Source organism: Primulina huaijiensis, chromosome 18, assembly GCF_012295235.1.
Source record: "Primulina huaijiensis isolate GDHJ02 chromosome 18, ASM1229523v2, whole genome shotgun sequence".
NCBI classification, from domain to species: Eukaryota; Viridiplantae; Streptophyta; class Magnoliopsida; order Lamiales; family Gesneriaceae; genus Primulina; species Primulina huaijiensis.
Genome location: NC_133323.1, coordinates 9,830,833 through 9,842,786, shown reverse-complemented (window position 1 = coordinate 9,842,786; position 11,954 = coordinate 9,830,833). Strand labels below are relative to the sequence as shown.

The 11,954-nt window shown below is 28.9% G+C and overlaps 1 protein-coding gene across 1 annotated transcript; it reads left to right on the top strand.

The window, feature by feature from the left end:
- The first annotated feature begins 8,215 nt into the window (after nucleotides 1-8,215).
- Nucleotides 8,216-8,449, top strand: LOC140964182 (small polypeptide DEVIL 4-like). The gene has a single exon (XM_073423752.1). The coding sequence runs from the start codon at nucleotides 8,249-8,251 to the stop codon at nucleotides 8,375-8,377; it is 129 nt and encodes a 42-aa protein (XP_073279853.1). The 5' UTR covers nucleotides 8,216-8,248; the 3' UTR covers nucleotides 8,378-8,449.
- The last annotated feature ends 3,505 nt before the right edge of the window (nucleotides 8,450-11,954 follow it).

Genomic DNA, 11,954 nt, shown 5'->3' with positions numbered 1-11,954 from the left:
TAACTTTTGACCTATTGATAATCACTTTATCCTAACACAAATTATATTTTTGTTATTTTTAATTTAATGCTTTCTTATAATAATTTTTAAAATTATGAATGATACAATTATTTAAAATTCTGATAAATATTAAAGGAAAAAAAGAGTATGAATTTTTTAAAATAGTTTTTATAATATTTCTAATTGAATAGAAATATAGTGCTTTTATAATTTTTAAAAAGTATTGATGTTATTTTTAAAAATTCATCATAATATCAAAATTAGTTTATCCATGTGTCTCAAAGTTAATAATAAGATACTACAACAGTAGAAAAGTCCGACCCGATTTAATTACATTCTTTCTAAAGCAAATTGAACACCCAAAGTTATTGGACTTGGGCCTAAACTTCCTTGACATATTTACTGAAACGGGTCCAATAATTTTGCTCTCTGCCTTAGTTTCTCATCTTTCCTTATGGCGTCAAAATCAGACACGAGCTACAAACCCAACACAGTTCAAAACAAAAAAATCAGATTTGGGCTTGGGGTTTTCGAGTTCAGATCAGATAATGTTAGACCCGATAGCTGACCCGTAAAAAATGTCGGGTTGGGTTGGGTTCGTTCAACCCGAGTTGACCGAAAATTTTAATTTTTTTAAAAAAATATAATTAATAAATATTTCCTACATTTTTACATATTGTATGTCTGAAAAAATATTTATTGTATATTTATATCATAAATTTTCATAATTTAAAATTTATTTTGAACATTTTTTATTTTTTAAACAATTGTTTATTTGATTTAGTAAATATATTTTATTTTTGTACAATTATATTGTCAAATTTAAATCATATATATGAAAGAGATTTTGTTATTATATGTTTAAATTAAAATATTTTTTTTAATTTTATTTTAAAAAAATTAAAAAATTCAAAATCGGGTTTATCAAGTGGGTTCGGATTCAGGTTGAGAGTTTTCGGGTTGGCTCGAGTTCGAATTGAGCAATTTTTGAATAATAATATTGTTCAACCCGACTCATTCGAATTGACACTTTTACTCCTTCCACTGTGCCACACGGTTTCTGCCCTTTCCCGACTCCTGCCCAACTACCCTTCTACTCATCAAAACTCATAATTAGTAGCTATAAATGTCACTTTAATATCCATCAAAATATTGTCGATTGAATCAAATAATACGTCAAAAAAAATTATGTACTCATCATTAACCAAAAAGAATTAATAAAGTAAAGAAGTAGAGGAATATAGGATACTTAATTTAAGTAATATTTGAAATAAAAACATTTCAACATGTCTAGATCTAAAATCAGTATAAGATATTGTGTAGCTGAAGATTTCATCCCTTTTAAAGTGTTTAACGCAAAAAGTTTTGCTACTCAACTTTGTAAGATAAATTTTTGACCCGACGGAACTAGGGGTGTTCATTAAACGGTTTACATCGAAAAAACCGATCGGACCATAAATTTCGGTTTTTTTTGGTTTGGTTTAAACGATTTTTCGGTCGGTTATGGTTTTGATTTTTTGTACTTTCGGTTTTTCGGTTCGGTTAACGGTTTTTGAAAATTTAAAACCGAAAAAACCGAACCGAACATTTAAAATATAATAAATAATAAAATAATTAATATAAGTAATTTCATTAGGTTTAAAATTTTACCGCCTTGCCTTTCTTCTAAACTTTTCACTATCAACATATCCAAATTCCAAATTGCTTACAATTGTCATAGATATATTTTTTTTATTATTTTATTTTGATGTTCGTGAGATACTTAACAAATTGGTTGCAATAATTATAGCTATGCTTGTTTTTGATTACTTTATTTTGATTTTCTTAAGATAATCAAAACAAATTTGATTATATTTTTTTAAAATTTATAACGTACAACTTCATTTATAACTAAATTTATTACACAAACCGTAATAACCGACCGTAATAACCAAACCGTAATAAAAAAAACCAAACAGGACCCAATTAAAATGGTTTGATTTATGATTAGNCAACATGGATACATGTTCCAACAATTGGATTAGCAAGGATAAATCGTGCAACTTCTATAAAAACACAAAGTTTAAAATATTTATTTAATTTTCATGAGATAAAATATATATTTTCGATATTTCAGGGTGGTTTTGGCGCAAAAAACTATAGCGGTGTCAATTCGGTGGGTCGAGAATTTGGGTCGGATTGAACAATAGTACTATTCAAAATTGCTCAACCCGAACTCGAACCTGAATCAACCCGATCAACCCGAATAACCCGATTTTGAATTTTTTTTAAATTTTTTTTAAAAGAAAATTAAATAAAATTCAAATAATAATAATAATAATAATAATAATAATATTTTAATTTAAACACATAATAACAAAATCTCTCTCATATATATGATTTAAATTTGAAAGTGTAATGATAGAAAAATAAAGTATATTTACTAAATCAAATAAACAACGGTTTAAAAAATAAAAAATGTTCAAAATGAAAATTTATGATATAAATATGCAATAAATATTTTTTAGACATACAATATATAAAAATGTAGGCAATATTTATTAATTAATTTTTTAAAAAATTTTAAAATTTTCGGGTCACCCGAATTGACCCAAACCCAACCCAACACGATCATTTTTTCGGGTCAGCTATCGGGTCCAATCCGATCTGACTCGAACTTGAAAATCCTAAACTCAAACCTGATTTTTTTCGAGTTAAACCATGTCGGGTTAGTGAGTCGTGTCTGATTTTAACATCCCCTAAAAAAACTATGTTATTATCAGTACCATTCAAGTAAACAAGAACCCCACCCGCTTCAAATTAAAAACTGAATTGTAAATTAATTCATATTTATTAATTCATATTAATTTCGACACTTCTTTGTATTTGGTACAAAACTACGAGCCCGTTTGGTATAAGAAGCTACAATTAAAAAAGTGCTTTTTTTATAAAAAAAAAAAAGTGCTTTTTTAATTTTTAACTTGTTTGTGTGGGCTTCTAGTGCTTAAAAAAGTACTTATTTAAGTTGAAATTAGAGCTTTTTTAAAAGCCCTATTTTAGAGCTTTTTTCACTAGCTTTTTTAATAACCTAAAAAACAACATCCACCAGTAATCTCCGCTCAATCTTTTCTCTATTCTTCTACAAGGTACAATTTTTTTTTTTCCGTCGAGGTTTTTGTTCGTTCATTTTTTTAATCCTTATTTGTATTACTTTTTCATTTATGATATTGTGAATTAGATAATCTATTGTTTTTTTATGTTTTATTTTTTGAATATATAATGTATTCAAAGTTAGCTCCTAAACGAGGATTATCAAATCCAAGTCAATTACCTAGATATACGATTGAGACTGTTGAACCTGGATTTGTTGCTGATGGGAATAATAAGGCGGATTGGACTGATCAGAAAGTTAAAAAAGCACTTTAATGATATGTATCCAAACACATTTATTAATTTAAAAAGTGTTTTTTATCTATTCATCCAAACACAATATTAACACAACTTTTACTTAAAAAAACATTTTTTTAATCAAAAAACTTTTGATACCAAACGGACCCTACGTCACCATGTTTGCTTTTTATCGACTAAGGATGCTATTTAATCAAAAGTTGACGTAACAAAATATATTTTACTCTTTGTTTAATTTATAAATAATTTAAATTTTCTATTGTCCATTTGTATATAATTAATTAATTTTCGGACGAAAATAAAAATGATTGACTTAATACCAGTCAACTCCCCACTAACATACCACTATCAAAGAAAATATAAATAAATATATATATATATATATATTTATATATTTACAACAACAAAAATGTAAAAAACTAAAATATTTATCAACAAACAATGAAATATTGTATTGTTGATATTATTATTATTATTGCCTCATTCGCCCTATTATTATTATTTTTTTATTATTATTTTCCTGCATTTGGCCTAGTTATTTAATTTTTTAAAAATTAATTTTATCTGTGAATTATTTTGTTATTTTGAAATTTTTAAATAGGTATATGAAATATGTGTTTTGATACTAATAGAATATTAGGGGTGTCAAAATCCGACACGTCCCACCAATCCGACACGGTTCAACACGAAAAAAATCAGGTTTGGGTTTGGGGTTTTCGGGTTCGGGTCAGATCGGGTTGGACCCGATAGCTGATCCGAAAAAATGATCGGGTTGGGTTAGGTTGACCCGAAAATTTTAATTTAAAAATATATATATATAATTAATAAATATTACCTACATTTTTTATATATTGCATGTCTGAAAGTTTTTTGTTATATATTTATATCATAAATTTTCATAATTTAATATTTATTTTAAACNCCGAAGTTTATTAAAACTGAACCAAACCGACCGTTGCACACCCCTAGACGGAACTCATGCAAAATATTATTTTTTATTTCCAAAATATCATTTTTTATCACAAAAATATCATTTTTGTTAGTTATGTAACTGGAAAAATATTATATAATATATGCTGATTTAAATAAAAAAAATTGATTTTTATGTCGAAAGTATTATTTTTCATCGTAGATCTAAATCGAATCGATCCATCTCACAAATCTATCAGTTACACAAGAGATCTGCTAAATTTTTTAATTTTCGACCCTCAAGCTTCCATGGAATCTCAAATGTTATAATATAATAAATGCATGCAAAGCGTGTTATCAGAACAATAATCATAAGTACGTCATATATACTAACTAGGGAAAATTGCAATATTAATATTGTAAATTGTTCTCATTGTTTATGTAATTTTACTTTTTTTTTTTTTATGAAATGCCGATGTAGGTCCTATTGATGTTGAACCGATCATGGCTTACAAGCAGTGGCAGATTTATTTGATATTACTCCGGATAGATCTATTTAAAATATTAAAAAAAATTTCTAAAATTTAAAATTCTAGCCTGAGTAGAGCCATATTCTTGACTCCGTCATTGTTTACAAAGCTCCACAAATACTACTAACATATCAGATGTTACATCAATATTCCATCGAAAAATGAGACCAACTTATAAGATCAAAATTTTTCTATTTTTCCTAATAATTAATTATCGTGTTAGTTTATAGTAAAATTTGAATTATCCAATCTTGGACATCACTTGGAATCTCATCAGATGTGCCTACAGCTACTAATCCAGGAAATTTCCTAAAACATGAGGAAAAATGAGTCATCAATTATTTAAAAATTGTTATTTTATATAACAACGGGTACTTACCTTGCTGGACCTGTACTAAGACTCTGAGTAATTGCAGTAACATGTTATTTAATTAATTTAATTAAATACACTTTTAATTAATTAAACAAATAAATTAATTACAAGTACAAGTACTAATAATGTTAATACACGTGACCTTCACGTGTGATCTGACTTCCTTGCTTATAAGTACAACGACCTAAGCTTTTTTTTTTAAAAAAAAACTTTTAATTAAGTAAAAAAAATCAAACGATATAAATAATTTTTCTTCTAATAATATAAATTTAATTCCACCAAAATTATAATGTCGTCTAAAAAAATTGCATAATGCATCCAACTTGGTTGTTTGAAATTTTTGTGCTTGTAAAAGATAGATTTTTATATTAAAATTTATACGTAATAATTTATGAACGAAAATAATGCAATCGGCCGAAACTTGTATGTAATTTTTGTATAACGAGAACAAATATCCAGGCCTGATCGATGTTTTAGATAGCATATCGATAGTTCAAACTCCAATAGATGGTGAAACCAGAACTGAATGGATTGAATGAGTTTTTATTTGAGTTAATTTGATTATAGTTTGAACCCCTTTGTGATTTGAGATTAATTTATTTAATTTTTAGTAACGAGGAGAAAAGTAATGGTGTGTCTTGAAATGGGGGCGACGACTCAATTCAAATCTTTTAAACAGTACAACAGTTCAAGCACAACGTTTCGATTGTTCTATCTAATATGGACAATTATTGCACTCAATATATTCTAAATACCATCTACCATTAATAACTTTGAAATTCAGTCCATACAACTAAGGAATTTCTATAATTTGTTATGAAAATCATTTGATAAAATTAGGATAAACAGATATATCCTCGCATAATATATGTCGGAACAATTCTGAAAATGATTTATTAAGTTGATCTAATGAAATTTTGCTTCTTTAATTAGTTAAAATTTGTTCTTAATACGATAAATTAGTTTTCTCGAATAGTTTGGTCTATTTTGGTAGCCTTACATGTCAGCATCTCGACGAAAACCTGACTAAGTCGGGCATAAAACAATTATTTAACATATCAAGACCAATTTTTAACCAATTAAAGAATCACAAATTTATATGTGCAAATATACGAGTTAAATTAAAAAAATTTTTTTCCACTTACACATGTATGATTTGGGGTACGTACGTAGTACCCGACGCATCATGTTAGTGTAAGGTGTCAAAATCAGACACGATTCATCAATCCGATATGGTTCAACTCGAAAAAATAAGGTTTGCGTTGGGGATTTTCGAGTTCGGGTCAAATTGAGTTGGACCCGATAGCTGACCGAAAAAAATGATCGGGTTGGGTTGAGTTTGGATTGACCCGAAATTTAGTTTTTTTAAAAAAATATAATTAATAAACATTGCTTACATTTTTATATATTTTATGTTTGAAAAATTATTTATTATATATTTATATCATAAATTTTCATAATTTAATATTTATTTTAAACTTTTTTTATTTTTTAAATAATTGTTTATTTGATTTAGTAAATATACTTAATTTTTTTACAATTAGATTTTTAAATTTAAATCATACATATCAGGGAGATTTTGTTATTATGTGTTTAAATTAATTTTTTTTAATTTCTTTAAAAAAAATTTAAAAAAATTCAAATTCGGGTTGATCAAGTTGATTCGAGGTGGGGTTTGGGTTGAGAGTTTTCGAGTTGACTCGGGTTCGAGTTAAGGAATTTTTGAATAGTACTAATGCTCAATCTAACCCAACCCAATCCACCTGAATTGACATCTTTACGTTAGTATGAGTAGAAACTATACATTTATCAATCAATACTATGGATGATCAAATTTTATAAAAACCGCCTTAGTCGACTGAACCAAATCGAATTGAATTATAATATCCAATTTTTTTTAAAAAAAATAAACCAAGGTTTAAAAAAAAAAAAAAAAACCAAACCGCACCACATGCAATGGTTTGGCGGAATTTTGTAGGCGAAACACGAATGGCCTCACCACATAATTTGTTAAATTTATATTTTTTATTAATAATTATACACAACATATTCATTTGATATTAACCTAAATCTAAGTTATCTCTCAATAATCTTTCTGAATGATCGATTGAAATATATAAATAACATAGTATAATATTATATTAAATAATTCATTTCCTAAATTTATAATTTTAGTATTCTACTATATTTTCTTAATCATTCATGGACCATTAAACAAATTTGTTTATGTTATATTCTCGTTTTAATAAAATTTAATAAGTATCAATGTTTACTATTCACCTATATTTCTTAATTATATGTTTGAAAATTGAATTCATCACTTCTTAATTTTCAAATTTTTTTTTTAAAAAAACCGCATAACCGTCCACGACCGACCGAAACCGTTATTAAGTTTTAATTTAAAAACCTCAACTTACAAAAATATTTGAAATTTAGCCATACATAACAATTCGATTTCAATTTAGTGAAAAAAACCATCCAAACGACACTGTGATCACCTCTAATCAATACATACAATACCTGTAAACTAAACACATATGCATATACATGTAAAATTATAATGATAACAATAACACCATGCAAAAAGTGAAAGAAATACACATACTAGTAATACTGGTGGTTAAATTATTTACATCATAAATGGTATTTTTAAATGTCAATTTGATATAATAAAAAAAGGGGAAGTTGGTGAAAAATCCACAATCAAAATATTTCTTTGGGTTCACTTCCTACCCACAAAATTGTGATACTATGTCATACAAATTGTGGTACACTTCATGTGGAAATGTGGTACACTTCATGTGGAAATGTGGTATTCAAAAAGTACGCAGAGACTGAACACAAAAAAAAAAGACGGCTGGAGACTTAAGGCCAATTTCCCGATAAAATATCTATATATATAAATCACCCCTATAAAGTCCAAAGCACTCTAACCACTTAAACCACACTCAAACATCTATCTAAACAAAACCCTTTCCTTTTTCTCTTCTTTCTATTCCATTACTTGCTCATTTCAAGAAGAATAAATTCATAAAATCGTCGAACAAAAATGAAGATGAGCAACAACAACAAGCGTAAGATTTCGACTCGAGGGCTAGGACGTATCGTTCGGGAGCAAAGAGCAAGGCTCTACATAATCCGGAGATGTGTTATTATGCTTCTTTGCTATCACGATTGAATTGCTCGATAAAGACGATGTATTTCTAATTACCATCTTTCTTTTTCGTTTGTGAAGTTAGAGAATTTTCAATTTCTTAATTTTTTTATTTTTAAAAATATATATGTTGTTAGAGTACATATATAGGAGAGGGGATGTGTTGATGTTAGCCTAGCTAATATTTCACAATTTTGTATTAAATTTTCCTCATTGAAGTTCTTGTATAGTCCCATAACTCAGATTTTTCATTATTTAATTCTTTATTTTGATCCCCTTTTTAATCAAAAAGGTCGTCATATATATGCAAATACTAGTTCAAATAGTTACATATAATTTTCGACATTTAATGGATTGATCAAATAAATAAAATGTGCAAACCATGCAATAATATCTTGAATCTTTTCAATCCAATAATAAAATCATAGTCAAATCAGATTCCATTAAATTTTTATATTTGTATCGAACTGTCATATTATGTCATAAATTATTGTTTCATGAGTCTGAACTCATATGAATTGAGTCAACGATAGATTTCTTAAATAGAAAAATATTTTTTTAAAAAAAATAGAATTGTTTTTATAGAATTATTCTTTAACAGGGGTAACTGTTCACCCACTACCACACATGCATATTTATTAAATTGTTTTTTTTTAAAAAAATATTTATGGATTGTATTTAATTAGAAAAATAGTTTTTTTTAAAAAAAAAGAAGAGAAAAGTGGTCTGCTATAGCTATCTCACATCTTTATTCTAATAATATAAAATTTAAGGAATAAAAGGGTAAACTTTATCGAAATGCTCCTAATTTTCATTTGTGCTAGGATTGAATATTTATTTAGAGAGAAAGTGAATAAATAATCTCACAAAATTATGAAAATGTTTCAGTTGGGTTAAATACATTGAAATGTAATTCTCGTCAATAAGGTATAAATAAACCTGTAGTGATTACTGCGCAGAAAAAAACTCACTGATAAAGATTGAACACATAAAATGGCTTATGATAAGAACAGTTAGGCTATCAAATATTGAAAAAAAGAAGGGTAACTGAATTCTAAATAACACAAGTTCATTTATGGATGTTCGGATACTTGAATTACTCATATGTCACGTCTTCTTTTTTGTTGAAGGATTTCACTAGAAAACTTTTACAATTACAACATTTTGCAAATGTCCACTTAAGTATTACTTACCACACTGCCTAACTGAAACTCTTAATAACTCATAAAATTAAACAATTTGACAAGTAAGAATTCTTATTCTTAATTATAATGATTTCTCCAAAGAAATTCCAAGCACGAAGTGATCCTTAATGATCAGATTACAAAGTATCACCATGTGCTTTCTATGATCAGTTGGGATCTCAAAAATTTCTTTGAACTCCAAGAACTTTTCCTAGACATATAGAAATTTTGAAGCCAGAGAATTCTTAAGCATTCTTGGCTGATCTATACATAGGCATCGTCTGTAACAGTTGTCTTTTTTGATTTGAAAATCCGATACAAATACAGACGTCGTTGTACCATGTCATCGTCCTTCTCACAAATAGTACACTTCAGCTAGTATGCGTGGACTCCGAAATTCAATGGATTGAAATAGCTATTACGCGACATCTTATCCAATCATCAGCTGGGCTCTACTCTTCAGAAATGATCAGCAAATGTTCATGGAATGTCTTTTTTTTAGACTAATTGATCCACTGTGGCTTACTGTTCTATTAGTTGTCCTTTGATCAGCTCGACTTCTAGCAGCAACACTTTATATCATCTTGAATTCTGTTAGCGACCTTTTGTCATCAAATAATTCACTAACAGTGATATGAATCTGATTGGGCGTGACGTGCTAATGGTTGGAAGGAGATTTAAGAAGCGTTGTTGTCTCGGACTTTCAAGCTTGATGATTATTAATGACGAAGAATCAAGCATATTCAAGTAATTGAAGAAGTTTAAAGAATAATATAATGAATGAGTGCCGAGCAATCAAGCATGCGAGTGCAAAATGGCTCGAGAGGACAGTAGCTGGCATGCACCAGCACAGCAGAACGCGCAGCCGCACACACTGGGCAGAACTTGGCCGACCAGTGCCGGAAGTGGCACACCAGCGCGCGCTCTGCTGGCCAAAACAAGAACCCCGCGCACACCCGCGTGAGTTCACGCACAGCTGCGCACCACGATGCATATTTTATGTATAGAAACCCTAGATTACGATTTTTGTTGTATTTTTTGATATATATACACGTCATAAAACATTATCAGGAGCTAATTAAGTTTATACAAAAGATTTTTGTGAGTTTTCTCTCAAATTTTCAAAGTTTTGCTTTGTTCAAACAAAATCAAACTTATCAAAGATTTAATCTTTGTGGCGTTTGTCAATTGTTTTCGCATGGATTGTCAAAGACGAATTCTTTGAAGGTTCGTCTGAATTTCTATTGTTTCATATCGTGAATATTTGTTGCTAAGTTCTGTGTAGCTTAGAGGTGAGATCAGGGCAACATAACGTTCTTTATTTCATCGAATCGAGGGCGTGACTCCATTGTTTAGCGCTTCTGTTTTTCGTGTTTGAAGAATCATATCAAACAGTTCCACTTATGCAATAACAGGGCTCTGATTAACAGTTTTTTCTCTGGAAAAATATATACATGAGAATTATCAGTTTCCTTCTTGAATTCATTTCGGCTAGGCTCTGCAGTTATCCATTGGATCAGCTGTCTTGTTAAATCATCATAACATAAGTATTATAACAATTTTTCCTTTTTTGTGATTGAAAAAATTATTCACTTTGATGTAGAAACACTGAATTCCGCAAAAATATTAAGTTGAAAAATTAAAACTGTTCTAGATAGTGCACTATTTCTTCTGATACTCCGTATGTCTAGAGTTCTTTCTACTAGAATGAGTAGGTTTTTTCAGATGATCAGTCAACTTAGGCGGTTCTCTTTTGTGAGCCTGACTGCTGGATAATTCAGTTTTCCTCTCTTTCTCTTTTTTGTAACCGCCAGAAGGTGCTTTCAGGTAGGTAATTACAGTGGCCAACTGGCTGCAAACTCCAACAATCTTCTCATTGAATTTTTCTTGTAGTTCTTCAATCTTGGTGCAAATCTAAAAGTTTTTCATCTGAATCTATCCACCAAGATGAGTAGCAATAACCACATGTACCTTATTGATCTGGTTCAAATGACTGAAGATATCAATCATGCTCTTGGAAAAGCCAAATACTTCCTTGAACATCTTGTCTTTGAAATTGTTCAAATTCTCCTCATTATTCAAGTGACCTCTTTTTAGAATAGTAAGATTTGATGTAATGGAGGAAAAAATGGTGTAAATTCTGTCCAGTGTATTTCCATCAGTAAGATCAAAATCTGGAGAGGAAGGCTCGATCCTGGGAAATTTTCTGGAAATAACAAGAGTATGATCAGGAGCCTGACTATTCGAGGGACCTACCTGTTCTTACAACAATATTTCTTTGTCAACCTGACTGATAGATTCTGCCACAAAAAGTTCAGTCTCATTTTGATTGGATTGCACAACAACAAAGACTTCAGGCACAGAGACTTCAATTATTGATACTTGTGGATCATCTTAGTTGACTTTCACAGCCACAA